This window comes from Gracilinanus agilis, chromosome 2, assembly GCF_016433145.1.
Source record: "Gracilinanus agilis isolate LMUSP501 chromosome 2, AgileGrace, whole genome shotgun sequence".
Taxonomy (NCBI): Eukaryota; Metazoa; Chordata; class Mammalia; order Didelphimorphia; family Didelphidae; genus Gracilinanus; species Gracilinanus agilis.
Window position 1 is genome coordinate 332,571,561 of NC_058131.1, and position 18,426 is coordinate 332,589,986.

Genomic DNA, 18,426 nt, shown 5'->3' on the forward strand with positions numbered 1-18,426 from the left:
CATGAAAGTTAATAAGATAAAACAAATCTGTAAAAATGGGTTGGAGCCCAATTGTGAAGAATCTTTAATTCTTTAATTATTAAGTTAAGTATTTTAACCTATAGGAAGTAGAGAGACACAAAAAAAGGTTGGGACAATAACATGGTAAAACTTGAGCCTTAAAAAGATAATTTTGGTAGCTGTATGAAGGATGAATTAGAGAGGAAAGTAACTAGAGACAGGGAGGCAAATTAAGAGACTTTTCCGACGATCCAGGCAAGTGCTTGAACTAGGGTGGTAGGGCAGTAAGGAAAGAGTAGAGGGGAAGATTGAAAAATGTTAGGAGAGGCAGAATTAATAAGTCTTGGGAAAATAAGGATTGGGAGTGGTGTTCAGGAAGGGAGTAATTTAAGGGAAAGGGAAAAGTCAAAAATAACTCAAAGTTTTTGAACCTAGGTGACTAGGATAATGGTGGTACCATAAACAGAAGGTCTGGGGGGAGAAAATGATGGATTTGAACATGACACATATGAGGTGCTGGCAGGACACCATGAAGAGGCATGCATGTGGTGATGGTACTTATGTAGTACTAGAGTTCAAGGGAGAAATATCTTCTGCATATTTGGATTTGGGACTCACCTACAAAGAGGTGATCATTGGACCAATGGGGTACTGATGAGATCATCCAAGGAGAAAGCAGAGGATGAGAAGAAAAGACCTAGGACAGAGCCTTGGAAAACATTCACATTTAGAAGACAGAAAATGAATGATGAGCCAACAAAGGAGATGGGGAAACAGCAATCATAAAGTAGAAAGAAAGCCAGGAGATAACATTGTCATTAAAAATAAGTCAGGGAGTGGGGAGGAGGAACTATAGGGTATCACAGATTACAGAGCACGAAGCCTGGAATCAGGAGAATCTGTGTTCAAATTTGGCTTCGGTCACTTCCTAACTGTGTGACCTGAGCAAGTCATTTAACTCAATTTGCCCAGTCCTTGCTTCTCTTCTGTCTTAGAACTGACACTAAGACAGAAGGTAAAGATTAAAAAAAAAATAAGTCAAAAGAAAAGATGCAAAAGGAAGAGGGGCTGGCTAGCAGATTCAGTCAAGGAGAATGAGGACTCAACAAAAGGCACTAGATTCAGCAATTAGGAGGTCACTAGTAACCTTGAAAGATCATTTTAAGTGGGGTTTGAAAACCAGATTGAAAAGGGATTGAGGAACGGGTAGTGAAGGAGTAAAGACAACTAATGGAGATACTCCTCCTAAGAGTTCAGCAGTGAAAAAGGGAACAGAGACAGGATAACACTTGAGTGGTTCTTGGGGTCAAATAAAGAGTGGTTTGTTTTTTTTTAAAGATAGAAGAGGGGAGAAGAGATGACTCAGTGGATAGAGAGCCAGACCTAGAGACTGGAGGACCTAGGTTCAAATTTAGTCTCAGACACTTCCTGGTTGTGTGATCCTGGACAAGTCACCTAATCTCAGTTGCCTAACTCTTAACAATCTTCTGCCTTGGAACTGATACTTAATATTAATTCTAAGACTGAAAGTAAGAGTTTAAAAAAAAAATAAAAAGATGGGGGTGACTTGAGCATGAGTGTAGACATTAGGGAAGAAGTCAGTAAGAAAGAGGAAGGAAATAAACATTTATGAAGCACCTACTATGTTCCAGGAACCATGCTAAGTGCTTTTTATAAATATTATTTCATTTGATCAATAGTAAATAGGAAAACACTGAAGATGGGAGAGAGAGAGCAATAAGGCGTATTCCAAGAGGAGATGAGCGGATTGGATCAAAGGCACAAACAGAGAAGTTAGCTTTGCCAAGGACCATCTCATGCTCTGAAATTGTAGGAAAGGAAGAAAGCACAATTGAAGAGAGAGAAAAGTTTTGAGATTATAAGATTCAGGTGAGATGATACATATACATTTATATTTTTGAAATCTTAAAGTACTATATGTCAACTATCAATTTCTTTAAAGATTTCTACCAGCTCTAACTCTATGCTCTGTGTTCTAAATGCCCATGTAGCTCTAACATTCTATATTCTAGATCTCCTTCCAGCTCTGAGCTCATATGTTCTTAAATCTTCTCACTGAGTTGAGATGACTCTGATTCCACCAAGAGAAAGGGAAGGAAAGTGAGCAAAAATTGAAAAAGAGAGGGCGGGAATAAAAAGAGGAAGAAACTACAGGAAATAATATTGGTATTTGCTCCCCACTCCTTACCCTTGCCCTGTTCCAAATTATCCTGTTCATTTTCCAAGGTACCACTGGCTTCAGGAAGAATCCCCACCTGACTTCATTACCTGGGTCTTCAGGGTCTAATCTGATGTGACTTCAGGGTCAAGTCCAATGTATGTTTGGCCAAAGAAAAACCATTAGGGCACGCCTTTGGACTTTACCTCATGAAGCAGTATGGTATAAGTAGATAAAGACTTATTCTAAAAGTCAGAAGACCTGGGATAAAGATCTGATTCTATGAAGTCATCTGACCTTGGGGAAATTATTTTTAAAATTGGGCCTCAGTTTCCCATTCTGTAAAATAAGATAGTTGTACTCAATAAACTCTAAAGATCCCTTTCAGCTCTAACATTCTATAGTTCTAGGATCTTCTTTCTTTCATGTAAGAAGTATGGAATGTATTGGCCCAGGCCCAGGAGCTCTGTATTCAAGATATGACAAAAGTAAGACGTGATGGAGAGCTTCTCCTGAGGATATGACAAAAGTAAGACGTGATGGAGAGCTTCTCCTGAGGGTCCCTCCTGTGCCAATGGTCTCCAGGTCACAGCTAAAAGGCAGGTGGGTGCCTCAATGGTCTACCTAGGCCTGCAATCAGGAAGACCCAAATTCAAATCTAGCCTAGGACACTTGCTAGCTGTATGGCCCTGGGCAAAGTCATTTAACCTCAATTTGCCTCAATTTCCTCATCTGTAAAACAGGAATAAAAATAGCACCTACCTCCTAGAGTTGTTGTGAGAAACAAATAAGATAATAGATGTAAAGTGCTTAGCACAGTGCCAGGCACATAGTAGACAATGTATAAATATTATCTTTAAATATGTTTTCTTTCTGTCATCACACTTGGCATTCTGCTACTGAATGCAGCACTCTTCTTCTTCACCCATTTCATCTTCCAGAGGAGATAAATCAGGACAGAAAGCAATGATGATGTGGTTCCACAAAGCCAGGCATGGTAATCCACCTGTTGGTACAGCCTCCAATCCCATTGCCAGGACCTAATGAGGGACTCTCTTCCTTCCCTATATAAAGTTCCTTTCTCTGCCTGAAACAAAATCTTCCAAGGCCCAGTTTTCATCGAAGAAGTCACCCTACCCCAAACACACAATTTAGCACTTTGTTATAAACTGTCTTAGATTGTCTCCTAATTACTGAATGGGTGTAAACTAAACTGTGAGTGCCTTACGGTAGGGAACAGTCAGAGAATTTTAAGCCTAGAAGAAACCTTAAGAAATACCTGTTTGAAAAAAAAAAAAAAGAAAGAAAGATATACCTGTTTGTTGGAAGGCAATAGAGTAGATGGAGTCAAAATCAATCAATTAATAAATCAACGAACACTTATTAAGCTCTTATGTATCAGACACTGTGCTAAGTACTGGGAATACAAAAAGAGGCAAAAGAGGGGCAGCTAGGTGGCTCAACACATAGCAGTCCAGGCCTGGAGATGGAAGGCCTCAGGTTCAAATTTGACCTCAGACACTTCCTGGCCGTGTGACCCTGGACAAGTCACTTTATCCCAAATTGTCTAGCCCTTACTGCTCTTCTGCCTCGGAACTGAGACTTATTATTGATTCTAAGACAGAAGTTAAGGGTTTAAAATTTTAAAAAGAGGCAAAAGACAGTGTTTGCCCCCAAGGAGCTCACAGTCTAGTGGGGGAAATAACATGCAAACAAATATATACAAATAATTATATATGGGATAAGTAGGAGATATTAACAGAGGTAAGGAACCAGAGGTAGAAGGGCTTAGGGAAGGCTTTCTTGTAGAAGATAGGATTTTTCTTGGAGGAAACCAGGTAGGTCAATAGTTAGAACAGAGGAGGGAGGGCACTGTTGGCAGAGGGGAAAGCCAGAGAAATTGCCCGTAGCCATGAAATGGAGTGTCTTATTTGTGGAAGAGACAGGAAGCCAATGTCCCTGTATCAAAGAGTGCGGGGGGCAGCGAAGCATAAGATGACTTTCAAAGGTAGGAGGGAAGGGGCTTATAAGGACTTTGAATGCCAAAGGAAGCATTTTGTATTTGATTCTGCAGACAATAAAGGAACCCCTGGAGATAACTGGAGGGAGGTGTCAGGAGCAGTGACAGTCCAATAGGTGCTTTAGGAAAAATATTTTAGTGGCTGAATGGAGAATGGATTTGATGGAGGTGAGCAATGGACAGTGACCTTCATGTTCTGAAATCTTGCATTTCTCACCAGTTTCAACCTTAGTCAATCATAAACTATTATTAATCATTTATCTGTTCTATATTGTTAATCACCTGTACTGGTTTTGTACTGTTCTGTTCTGTGCACCAGTTTTATGCCGTTCTGTATTATTAATCACTTAGATTGTTCTGTATTTGCCTTAGTTCTGAACTAAGAACATTCTGAACTAGGCATTATTAACCACCTAGAGTGGCTAATACTGTACTATAGCCTCCCTATGTTCCCATCTTTGATGAAGGCATTCCAGAAGGGTAGCAAGATGTCTCCTCCACTGACAAATGGTGGTGGTGGGGACAATGGGGGGAACATGAGCCGTGCACACTAGGGCTCTGGCAGTCCAGAGGAACCCCCTCCTCCAATCTACACATGCTCCTTATTACCTTTCTTGTATCCTCAAAATCACCTATGACATGTCAGACCCCCCAACCCACACCCCTACCTAAATCCAGGCCCACCTTTTTTCTCAATGCTCATTTTACAAGGTTTGACAATAAAAAACCCCAACACCTAGGAATGGGATATTCTGAAAAAAGGTGAATATTTCCCTCGAATGGGAGATGAGGAGCCCCTAGACCCTCAATAAATACTGAAAACCCTGATCCACATCTGGGGCTACTCCATTGGCCCAGGGCTATGGGGCTATTCCACCAACTCCCAAACTATTCCATCAGCCGCAGGGGCTCCTCTAACAGCTCCAGGGCCACTCCGGAAGCCCCAGGGCTATTCCATCTGCTAAGGGGCTACTCCATCAGTCCTAGGGCTACTCCAGCCCCACTCAGGCCACTCCACTAACCCCAAGCTACTACTAGCCACTAGTAGCCTAGGCTTCTATTATACTACCTTAAAAACCTATTCTTTAAATAAAATTCATTCTTACATTAACTTCTCATTCTTGGAGTAAGACCCTGCTACAAACTTGGGTGTGTTTTCCCACAGCAGATTGGCATGGCGGAGACAGACAGATCCATCAGCAAACTATTACTGTGATTCAGGCATGAGATGATGAGAGCCTTTACCAGAGTGGAGGCAGTATCAGAGTAGAAAATTGGGGGTCGTATGCAAAATCTATAGGCCTTGGGAACAGCTTCTACACAGGAGGGTTAGGGACACTGAAGAGTTAAGGGTGACCCTTAGATTTTGAACCTGAGGGACAAGGAGATTGGCATTTCTCTCTACAATAATTGGGAAGGGAGAAGAGAGGAGGTTTTAGGAGAAAAGACAATGAGTTCTGTTTTGGTCATGTTGTACTTAAGATGTTTCCTGGACCCAGATGGAAATATATATCTGAAAGACAGCTAGAAGTGTGGGACTGGAGGTCAGCAGAGTATCCTCATCATGGAGATTGTAATTAAATCCATGGGAGGAATAAGGTCACCAAGTAGTATAGAGGGAGAAGAGAAGATGGCCCAGGACAGATCACTGAGAGACATCTATGGTAAAAGGCCCTGCTCTGAACAAGAATCCAGCAAAGGTGATAAAGAGCCAAGAGAATCTAGAAATTTATATTTAACTCATTCATTCACAGAATTGTAGAATCTCTGAATTAGAAGGGAGCTCAGAGTCATCTCATCCAATCCTTTCCTGAATCAGAGTCCATTTGCTGATGCATGCTCCCTAAATACTTGTTTGATTTATTGATTGCTTAAGCAGTTACCTAAAGCCCTCTAGAGGTCTGTTGGCTACAGAGATTGTTTTTTATCATTAGTTAGTGTTCTGTTCCACTCTCCATCCTTTCCAATCCGCTCCCAGGTGTTGTGTGGAGATGGAAAGCATGGAATCCCTGCGGAGACACAGGGACAGCCTCACCCAGAATTCCAGGGCTATCCCTGTATCTCCGCAGGGATTCCATGCTTTCCATCTCCACACAAACAGGGGAAGGTCTAAAAATTAAATTAATCGATTCAATAAAAAGAACTTGAAGATCTGTGCCTCAGGAAGAAGAGTTTAGCCTCAGGAAGACTCTATCCACTGGGCCACCTAACTGCCCTAAAGGTTCCATGACCTTAAGTTTCTGGGGTAAGTTAGTAATTCATTTATTTCTGGAACTCTTTGCCCTTGATCGATGATGAAATACAAACTAGCCCATCTAGCTCCAGTCGGTGCTTCTCTTTCACATCCCACCTAATTATCCAGGCTATTTTCTCCTCCATTCACCCTCCTAGTTTCTGTTATTTTCCTAGTGGCTCCTCAGACTCTCTTCCTTGGTTACCACACCCCTATTTGTGTAGTGTTTCTCAATTATAATATAGGCTCTTATGGGGAGGGATTCTTTCTTTCTTTCTTTTCTTTTTTTTAGGGAAAGCATTTAGCACTGTACCAAGGACCTAGTAAGCACTCAATAAAACTTAATAAATTCTCCTTCCTTCTTCCCATCTTCCCTCCCTCTCAATCTTTCCTTCTTTTCCATCTTTCCTTCCTTCCTTTTTCCCTTCTTCTCTTCCTCCCTCTTTCCCTTTCTCCCTCCCTTCCTCCATTAAATTCCTTATGCACTAGCTTTGCAACCCTGGGCAAGTCACTTAATCCTGTTGCCTCAGTTTCCTCATCTATAAAATGAACTGGAGAAGTAAATGGCAAACCATTCCATATGTTTGCCAAGAAAACCCCAAATGAGGTCCCAAAGAGTCAAACACAAGCACAGGAACAGATTTGGAAAGTTAGAAAGGATCATCTAGTTCAATCCCATCATCATATAGATAGAAAGCTCACAGAGGCAGCAATTAGTAAAGGAACAAGTCAATAACAAAATTAAGTGAGGTATCTAGGTGGTTCAGTGGATAGAGAGCTTGAAGACCAAAGATTCAGATCTGGCCTCATAGATTTCCTAACTGTAACATCCTGGACAAGTTACTTAAACCCAATTACCTAAGAAGAAGAAAAACAACAACAACAATGAAAACATCAATAACAAAAACAATGATGAAAGCAATAACAATGTGTAATGGGGAAAAGAGGTTTCTTGGATTGAATATATTAAAAGGTTGGTCACCAGGGGAAATTTGCCCAATTAAGGAATAACCTCAAGTCAAAATTGACTTTTATGGAAATTTATTTACAATTGAGAAAAAGGTAGAAGAAATAAGGAAATAAGAATCTAACACAGTAGGTAAATTGCTACGATCCCCTAGTTAATCCAGGTAGATCTAATTAACCCAAGCCGAGAGTCAGAGGACTTGCACAAAAATATTCATAGCCACGTTCTTTGTGGTGGCAAAAATTTAGAAAATGAGGAGGTGTCCATCGAAAGGCTGAATAAATTGTGATATATGTTAGTGATGGAATATTATTGTGCTGAAAGGAATAAAGAAATGGAGGAATTCCATATGAACTGGAAAGACCACCAGGAATTGATGCAGAATGAAAGGAGCAGAACCAGGAGAACATTGTACACAGAGACTGATACATTATGGCCCAGTTGAAAGTAATGGACTTTTCTACCAGTAGCAATGCAATGACCCAGGACAATCCAGAGGAACTTATGAGAAAGAATGCTATCCACATCCAAAGAAAGAACTGCGGAACCAGAAATGCATTAGAAAAATATATAATTGACCACGTAGTGCAATAGGGATTTGAATAGGGTTTTGATGTTAAAGAATTGCTATGCTGCAAATATGAATAACATGGAAATAGATTTTGAACAATGATACATGTATAACCAATGGAACTGCTTCTTAGCTTTGGGAGGGGGAGGAGAAAGGTGGGGATCATGAATCATGTAACCATGGGAAAATATTCTAAATAAAAAGAAAAAGAAAAGGAAAAAAAGAAGGAAAAAAGGAATAAATATTTTCCACAGAGACAGCACCTGTCACCAAAAAATGGACAGGCACCAAGTTACTCAATGCCTAGCTAAGGGAATGTAATTAAAAAATAGGCAGCTAGGTGGCATAGTGGATAGGACACAGGGACTGGAGTCAGGAAGACAGCTTCCTGAGTTCAAATTTGGTCTCAGACACTTGTAATATTTAAATTTAGGTTTTTATGTTTAAATATGAGAGTTATAAAATAATTTTGTGGTCACCAATTTTAAAATATTATAGTTTAAGTCAAAATGACTTTTAGCAGATTTTATTTACAAAGACATGTAAAGAGTGAAAGTGTAAAATGTAGATAGAGACAGATTCCTGACAAGCCTACCTGCCCTTCTCCAGTGAAATCCTGCTCAGCCCCAGCAGGGGCTTCCCCAAATTGCTATCTCCAAGTGGATTTCCCAGTAATACAGAAATCCTGGTAATGTCTTCAGCCAGAGTTCCAACAATGTAATCTCTTCCAAAGCCAAGACAGGAATCTCAGCCACTCACCCAGCAAGCCTATGCAGGATCCAGGGGAAAGGTCTCCTTCAAACACCAGGAAAGGAATCTCAGCCACTCACTCCATATACCAGGAAAGGAGTGGTGTTCCAGACCATGTTGGTCTCTTTTTATACCCCTTTTTCCACATCACTTCCTGTCTCTTCTACTCTTCTCTTCACAGAAACCAATTGCAGTCTTTCAATTTGCCTAGCATTGTAAGGAGGGGTTGGGGGGCAGAGAGTGGGGGGGGGGGCAGGGGCCTTTGGAGGTGGGAGCTTACTCTAGTAATTGACTTTTGAACTCTCATATATAATAGTAAGTAGTAGTACTTTAAGGTCTTGATTTGATTAGCTAAATAGATAAGGGGAGAGTTCATCCTATCTTCACATAATCCTGGTCAAGACACTTCATCCTGTTTGCATTCCTTTCCTTATAGGTAAAAAGGGGTAGAGAAGGAAATAGAAAACCATTCCAGTTTTCAGCCAAAAGATGCCAAATGAGGTTACAAAGAGTCAGACATGACTGAAAATGACTGAACAACAGCACCACAATTTAAAAATGGGCAAAAGTGATCCAAAGAGGAAAGATAAAATATCTTTGTCTTCCTTGTGCAAACCTTTGAGGAGGCAGAAGAAGTACCCAGATGCTTCTGCAAGCTTCTCAGAATTTTCTAAAAGTATGCAGAAAGATGGAAGACAACATCAGCTAGAAAGAAAGAGAAATTGGAAAATTGGGGAAAATTTTGGAAAAGATGATGAGATTCATTATGAAAGAGAAATGAAAATCTACATGCCACCTAAAGGAGAAAATGAAACAAAAAAGTTCAAAGATCCCAATGCAATGAAGGGACCTCCTTTGATAGTTTTCTTCTTCTGTTCCCAGTATTTTCCAAAAATCAAAAGAGAATATCCTGGTCTTTCTACTGGAGATGTGGCCAAAAAAAAAAAAAATTGGGAGTTGTGGAATAGCACTGCTGCAGATGACAAGCAATCTTTAGGAAAAGGAAGGCTATTAAACTGAAGGAAAAATATGAAAAGGATATCACTATATCCAGGAATATAGGGAAACCTGATTGTGGGTAAAAAGGGAGGAGATGTCAAAGCTAAGATAGGCAAGAAAAAAAGGAGAAAGAAGATAAGGCAGATGAAGATGAGGAAGATGATAACAATGAATATGTTGGTTCTAGAGCAGTTTTTTTCCTTATTTAAAAAACCTTTAACTTCCCTGTACACAACTCATTCCTTTAAAAAATATATATATAAAACTGGGGAGATTTTGTTTTTTAAATTGTACAGTACCTTTAAAAAAAATTAACACACTACTGATGTCTTTAGATAGACCTGTCCTTTAGCAGTATTTTTTTTAATACTCACCTTCTGCCTTAGAGTCAATACTGTGTATCGGTTCCAAGGCAAAAGAGTGGTTAGAGCTAGGTTAGAGTTAGACTTACCCAGGATCACATAGCTAGGAAGTATCTGAGGTCACATTTGAACTCAGGACCTCCCTTCTCTAGTCCTGGCTTTCTATCCACTGAGCTACCCAGCTGTCTCTTCCCACCACAGTATTTTCTCAACAGTCACTAACTTGTCTAGTACAGAATAGGGGGTTGTAAATTGGCATATGGAATTTTAAAGCAGGTTAGCAGATTCTTGTTACTGTTAATACAAATTAGTTATATGTGATGGTATAGATCATTTTCATCTTCAGTTGTTGTTGATGCAGCATATGAAATAACTATTGTTCTGTTAACTGAATAGCACTATGTAATTGCAACAACAACAAAAGAAAATTGCAGCTGTTTTATTGACATTCTGAATGCTTCCAAGTAATTCTAATTTTTTAATTAAAAAATAATCCTATGATCCTATATTCATTTCAGACCTGCTTCTCTATCCACTGAGCGACTTAACTGCCCCCATTCATTCATTTCTCCAAACATTATCAGGCACTTGAAAGAGACACAAATATAAACAAGGCACTGCCCTAACTCACAAGCAGTTCACCATTTAATAAGGGGAAATCAAGTCTATATGAATCAAGTAAGCATTTATTAAGCACCTCCTGTATGCTAAGCACTGTGAATTAGGCTATAAAAAGAACACTGAATGCTGTGAGCTCAGAGTGGGATAAGTCACTTCTGACTGGGTGGGGAGAGGGGCATAAATCTAGAAAAGTTTTCTGTTGATGATACTGCCCAAGCTGAGCCTTGAAGAATAAATAGGAATGAGAGCAGCTGGGTGGCTCAATGGACAGAGAGCCAGGCCTAGAGATAGGAGGTCCTGGGTTCAAATCTGTACTCAGACACTTCCCAGCTGTGTGACCCTCAACAAGTCACTCCAATGCCTAGCCCTTAATGCTCTTCCACCTTGGAAGCAGGACATAGTATTAATTCTAAAATGGAAGGAAAGAGTTTTTAAAAATAATAATTTTATAAAGAATGGGTAGGAATTCAACCAATGGAGAAGATGAAGAGCGATTCTAGACATAGGAAGAGAATGGAGAAGATGGCACTTAGTCACAGGGAAAGCCTTTATGACTGGTTAATGGAAGTATGATGTAAGACTCCTGCCCTGGAAACCTTTTTTGTCTTGGGAGAATCAACAGGCAAAAGGGAGAGGCACTCCCTGGGAAAGGTGGAGCCAGGGTGGCTGGCAAAGAGAGGCAACTGCCTCCAGAAGTCACAGCCTTCTCTGTTCTGTCTCTCTGTCTCCCTGTCTCTCTCTCTCTCTCTCCCCACCCCCTTCCTTTCTGTCTGTCTCTCTCCCTCTTTCTGACTCTGTCTGTTTGTCTCTCTCTCCCTGTCTCTGTTTCTCTCCCTCTCTCTTCCCCCTACCCTCTCTCTCCATCTCTCCATCTCTCCATATCTCTCTCTTTCTGTGTGTCTCTGTCTGTCGGTTTCTCTTCCTTCTCTGTCTCTGTCTCTGTCTCCCTCTCTTCCCAGTAGGTACTGATCTCCTTAAGTGAAGCCTCAATATTTTCACCCAGGTTCTGAGAAACTCTTGTCCTAGTCTGTGCAGGCAGATGCTTCCCATCTTCTCCCTTGGGGATGGGACTAGAGAACAATATAGCTTCTGTGCTCAAAGCTCTTTCTGAAACCAAACCTCCTTCCAACTGTGTACAGAGAGCCAGACTTGGGAGTCAGAAGGTCCTGGGCACAAAATTAACAGTTCCTAGCTGTGTGATCCTGGGCAAGTCACTTAACTCCTATTGCCTAGCTCTTACTGCTCATCTGTCAAAGGTAAAGATTTAAAAACAAACAAAAACAGAGGGCAGCTGGCTATTTTAGTGGATTAAGAGCCAGACTTACAGACAGGATTTTCTGGGTTCAAATCTGGTTCCAGATACTTCCCAACTATTGACCCTGAGCAAGTCACTTAGCATTCATTTGCCTCATCCTTACCACTCTTCTGCCTTGGAACCAATGCACAGTATTGATTCTAAGACAGAAGGTAAGGACTTAAATAAACAAACAACTTTGCTTTTCCCTTCTCCCTTTCTACTTCCTCCTTTTCTGACACCCCTAACTCTCCTTCATACTTGGGATGGGACTACAAGGTTATACCTGAGCATTGGGTACATAATATATTTAGAGACAGTGATGTCATGTTATAGTGAATCACAGAACTTGGAGGCAGATGGCTAGCTTCAAGTTCTGCCCTCTTCTACTTGTTACCTTGTGCAACACAGGGAAGTCATAACTCTAAGCCTCAGTTAGCTCTACTATCAAATGAGAGATAATAATACTTGTCCTACTTACTTGGAATGGCAATTATGAGGAAAGGCTATGCCATCGTCAGTCAATCAAAAAACATTTGCTAAGTACCTACTATGTGCCAGGCCCTGTGATAAGGACTAAGTGACAGAGTCTGCCACAGTAGAACCCATACTCTTGTTTCTGGGGTTATTTCATCTGAATGAAAAAGAATCCTTTACAAATTGGGAAATTGTTTTCTTAGTTGAAGAAAGATTCATTTAACTTTTACCTATTCTTCTAAGCATTCAACAAACACTTATGGTTTGCTGCAGCCTTTGCTGACTACTAGGAGAGATATACAGATTAATGTTAAAAAAAAAAACTCATTGGGTTGGAGGGAAATAAACACAAATACAAACTACTCTAATACACACTCATCCCACATATCCAGTCTGTTGCCAAGTTCCATCTAGTTTACCTTCCTAACATTTGTCACATACACCCTATTCTCTCCCTTGACATAGCCAACACCCTGATGCAAATCCCTCATTATCTCATGCCTGGGCTATTGCAAAAGCCTCCCAGTTAATGTCTCTATGCCTCAAGTTTCTTTCCACTCCAGCCATCCTTCAAAGTGATCTTTCTAAAATGCAGGTCAGACCATGTCTTGCTCCCATTCAATAAACTCCAAGGGTCTAAAAAAATCTTGTTTGGCTTCATATCCTGGTCCCTTCCTACCTTTCCAGTCTTCTTATCTTATTCTCTTCTATATAATCTCTGTATGATCCATTAGCATTGGCCTCCATACAGTTCTTCACCCAAGAAGCTCCAGGTATTATCACTGGCTGTCTTCCATGCTTGAACTTCCCAGCTCTTTCTGCCTCCTGGCTTCCCTGGCTTCCTTCAAGTTTTAGCTAAAATCTCTCCTTCTGCAAGAAGCCTTTGCTGGTCCCCTTTAATAATAGTGCCTTCCAGTCTATTGAATACTTTCATTTCCAATGTACTCATCTTGTTTGCACATGTCTCTTAAGGTGTGGGCTCTGAAGGCAAAGACAACTTTTATCTTTCTTTATTTTCCCCCGTGGTGTATATAGCAAAGTGCCTGGCACAGCAGTCCTTATTAAATGCTAGTTAAATTGGCAATAGTACCTAAGGAGTGCATTAAACATGTCAAAGTTATAGAAGATGGAGTGGTTGTGTTTGGGCTCAGAGTGTGGTTCAAAAGGGGCCAGGGTTCTAATTGGGAGAGAATGGCAGGGGAAAAAAATTAAGAGAAAAACAAAAATTTTGACTTATTTTGGAAAAGCACTTGGGCTGAATCCAAAAAGTAACTAAGATGTCGAGTGGGAGGAACCGCAGGAGTATAAATGGCCACGCCAATGGCAGAGGTAATTCTCCTTGCTTCCTTAAGTAGAGGTGGTGCGAAGGGCATGCTTTCCACACTGACATTTGTGCATACCTCAGGGGATGAAAGGAGGGAAGGGGTCCAGCGGTCTCCCCTCAAGTTCTGATTTTGAGATTGTGACATTCACCCCAAATAACCAGACTAAAGAAGTAAGGGGGCATTAAACTTGTGCTCATCTTCCCTGGTTCTGGACTTTTCAATAATTATCACCTCATTTCAACATTTTATGGTTTGTGAGCACAATGAGTCATACTATCTCAATAGTCCTGGAAGAGACCTCGTCACTAAATCTATTCATGCCAAGGAACTGTTTGATAAGGATTTCCCCAGTCCGGCTACTCCTCCCCCCACTCCCACCATGCCTGTCATCACCCACAGAAATGTTCCTTATGAGAAAGGGGAAAGTTAGTAATGCGTGCAGTGTCTGAGCTGTAAGTCTAATCCATTCTGCTCATTTTACAAATGGGGAAACTGAGTTCGAGAGTGTGTGTCCCGTTACACAAAATCATAGACGGAGCAAACATAAACAGAGCATGCCCAAGCTCTCCAAAGTCGATTCCAGCTCGAACGGCCTATAATGCTGAGATATTGCCGCAGATGACGAGGGATGCGGTAGCCAAGCCCACCTTGGCCCTCAGTGCTCCAATGCGGGTCACGAGACTGCGGCTACTGCCGGCGACCCACCAGGGGGCGCCGGAAGGTCCGAGAGGCAGCGGGCGTTTCCTGCACGGAGGGCATTGTGTGGGACACCGCACGTGGTCCAGGACGAGAGAGGGCGGGGCTGCGGCCGGAACGCCGCGGCGGGGGCGGGGGCAAGCGCGGTGCCGGCCGGAGCGGTTTGGGCGGCGCACCGGGGGCAAGATGGCGGAGCGGCAGGAGGCGCTGAGGGAGTTCGTGGCGGTGACCGGGGCCGAGGAGGACCGGGCCCGCTTCTTCCTCGAATCAGCTGGATGGGACCTGCAGGTAGCAGCGGGATTAGCACGAGCGGGTGGGTGGGCGAGCGGAACCGGGGCTGGGGCGGGCGGGAGAGGCCGCAGCGACCGAAGCGCAGAGTCATCCGGGGCTGGGGGAGGCCCGGCCGGGTGGAGGTGGGGGGGGAATGGGGGCGGGGACCCTCGGCTCCAGTCCCAGGCCCCGCCCTCATCCTCGCCCCCCATTCTCTGCCGAGAGCCCGGCCCGAGCCCGCCCTGGGGCAGCGTCTCCCCGGGAGACGGCGGGACGCGCCTGCCTGCGGGAGGGCTTCTCCTGGCTTGGCCTCCGCCTAGGGACGAGCAGGCCTGACCCAGCCCCTAGACACGGGAACACGCCCTGCTGCGGCCTTGGAGACGCTGTATGCATGTGCATTTGTATGTATTTGACCCGAACATGGAAGGAGTCTGACCCGTGCACGAGTGGGCAGAGGCACCTACGTATGCTGACACTGCAGGGACACACACAGATGGATCCACAAGTAAACGCCCACCCCAGGCAGCCCACGCAGATGCTGACACACCGTGACACTGACCATCACTGACACATACAAGCAGAGGCAGGCAGAAAGGCTGATTGACACTTCCCTCCGACCCTGACTTTCTCTGAGACATCAAGGCTGCTTCTATGCCCATAATTATAATAACTCATATATCTGCAGTGCTTTAAAGTTTACCGGGCAATTTGCACATAACAGGCCTATGAAGGAGGTAATGCAAGGTTTATCTCCTCCTTACAGATGAAAAAACTGAGGTTAACAGGTTATAACCTGACTAGGTTCATACAACTAATAAATCCCGAACTGAACTCACATCTCACAATCTATGAGTCCAAGACTCAGACTCCTATTTGTGATGCTCCTCTCTTCCAGTGTTTCCCAATGTCTCTATCCAGTCTTCCCTTCCTTTCCTACTTTACCCCTTTCCTCCTTTTCAAGAGGCTTTAAACCAGTTTCTAGGGCTGTATTTTTTCAGATGAATCTAAAACTAGGCTCCTAGAAGCAGACCTAGACATCTTGATTTACCCTTCACTAGTACGTTTCTAGCCTTGGCTGGGTTCAGGAGCATTACTTCAGTAGTCTCTCCTCTCCCCATCCAGTTCAAGACTTCCTCCCTCTTTTCTACCTTTCTTGGTAACTGAATTTCCCAATAAAGAAATACTGCGTTCCCTCCAGGGAACAGTTAGTGGGAAGATCTGGCCCAGTTTAAATGCCCAGAGCTAAAACCCATCCTCTTCCTTGGTGAACTTGGTTATCAGGGAATGTAATAGTATTTTTAAGATTGATCTCAAGTGGCTACTACCCCCATTGTCTTCTACATAACTTTCTTCCCCGTAGTCATGATTGATTAGAATTTGTGTTTGGGGTAATAGGAAAACTGGCTTTGCTTGGACAAAACTTAGGGACTCTCACAGGTGGTTGGGACCTCAGAGGCCATGTATCTAGCCTTTTTCAGAAGCTACATAGTCTCTTCAGATAATCTATGCTACCAGAATAAAAACTGCCATTCTGGTGTTTCCTAATTGCATACAGGTAAATGAAGGAATGTTTCTAAGGGGCCAGTGATTCTCTTTCAGATCGCCTTGGCCAGCTTTTATGAGGATGGAGGTGATGAAGACCTTGTTTCACTTTCCCAACCAGCACCCAGTTCAGTGTCCAGAGGCACAGCTCCCAGGTAAGGATTGGCTTCTAATCTTATCAATCCACTCTGAATGATATCATTTTACAGGGCTTTCCATTGTGTTCCTCTAAGTCTAAGTTTCTCAGCCTAGCATCAAAGACTCTCCAGAACCTACCTGCAGCCATGTCTAGTCTTTCTCTCTTAGGCAAACCCTGTGCCTCAGATGTCTATCTGACAATACTATTTGCCTTTCTTTAATATGTCCTGAGTTTTTCCTTTTCTTTCAAGGTGCTTTCCTTTTCCAAGAGGCTTTTCCCACCACAAACTACTCCTCTCCTGTCCCCTCCACTAAACCATATGCACATTCACTGCTGCCCATTGAAATCTAACCCCTTCTTCAAATCCTAACTCCTATGACAACTCCTTCATGCTATCTTGGCAGTCCTTAGCATCCACGTGGGATCTTTGGGTATTTTTATGGACCATATCATTTTGTCTTCTCTTATTTAATGCTATTCAAATATGATGTGGGGAAAATGACAAGCTATGGTATAGACCTGAGGCAACTCTGTGGCACAATGCATAGATCTTAAGGCCTAGAGTCAAAAAGTTCAAATTATGCCTCATATATTTACCAGCAGTGTGATTCTAAGTCACTTAATATCTCAGCCTTAATTTTCATCCAAAAAATGGTAATAATAGCATCTACCTATCACTAAGGGTTTTTGTGATAATCAAATGAGATATGTAAAACTCTTCACAAAACCTTAATGTGCTATATAACTGCCAGCTATTATTACTGTTCTTATAGGCTTTAAAAAGTTTTATTCCTTTATCAATATATTAGAGTCACTAATAGGGGATAAGAATAGAAAAATCTAGAAGATGATCTTAAAATTAGATAAGAAAAAACCCTAATATTCATGGGATTTTTCATATTATACATTTCTTTTAAATGTATATATGACTGAATTCAGAAAGGTTTAAGTAGTCAGACCCTGCCATTATAAAAATTAGAGATATTCCCTGTCATAGGAAGTGTTCAAACAAAGACTGAATGAGGTAACATGCTATACTGGGGATTTCTGCATTGACAGCAGAAGATAATTTCTAAGTTCCTTTCTACTTTGTATTTCTCTTAAAGTGTGGTGTCCTTATATAGGGCCATACCAAGGGTATCTTGGATCATATTAAAGTGACTTTTAAGAGCAGCCTTATTTGCAGCCTGAGAATATGTGGGCAGAAAGGAGATATTCCAGGCATTCATTCCCTTTCAATTGACATAGGGGGCCAGATTTATGAATTATGTACTTTCATATATTTTGAAGTCACTAGTTAGCAGTGATGCTTTTGTCCATATCTACTATCTCTTGAAGCCAGTGTTCAATAATCTGGTCCCCTAAAAAACACACAGATAGAATGATTTATGAATACCTCTAGACTTCCTAAAAGGAAGAGAAAGAAATGAAATATTATTTATGTAGTACTTACTATGTGCCAGACCTTGTGCTAAGTGCTTTTATAAATATTATTTGATTCTCCCATTTCTGAGAGTTAAGTACTATTATTAACCCCACTTTACTCCAGTTGACAAAACTGAGGCAACAGATTAAATGACTTCTCCCCACAGGGCACACAACTAGTTATGGATGGTGTCAGGATAGATTTGAACTCAGGTCTTCCTGGCATCGGATCCAACACTCAATCACCATTTGGAACATAGGCGTTTCCAATAGCTGTTTCTGCTGTGATCGTATTCACTGCTGCTCACTAGTATATATTTTGAACAGAAAATAATACATTTTTGTTTAAATTCTTAGCTCTATATGTAGAGATAAAATATCTATTTGCCCAGAGTGAGTCAATGGACAGACATAGACACACACACATTCTGTCTCTCTTACTCTGTGTCTCTCTGTTTCTATCTCTGACTGGGTCTCTCTCTCTCCCTTTCCTCTCTCCCCCCTTCCCCTTCTTTCTTCTCTTCACTTCTCCACCCCCCAATCTCTTATTGCCAAT

At 41.9% G+C, this 18,426-nt stretch overlaps 1 protein-coding gene across 2 annotated transcripts in view; it reads left to right on the forward strand.

The window, feature by feature from the left end:
• The first annotated feature begins 14,416 nt into the window (after positions 1 to 14,416).
• NSFL1C (NSFL1 cofactor) overlaps positions 14,417 to 18,426 on the forward strand; it is a 36,874-nt gene continuing 32,864 nt past the window's right edge. Inside the window, exons 1-2 of one of the 2 annotated variants that reach the window (XM_044664274.1) lie at positions 14,417 to 14,782; positions 16,364 to 16,461. In XM_044664274.1, coding sequence (XP_044520209.1) covers positions 14,417 to 14,782; positions 16,364 to 16,461 — 464 coding nt within the window. The remainder of the gene's footprint in view (positions 14,783 to 16,363; positions 16,462 to 18,426) is intronic. The other variant, XM_044664275.1, reaches the window with a different exon arrangement.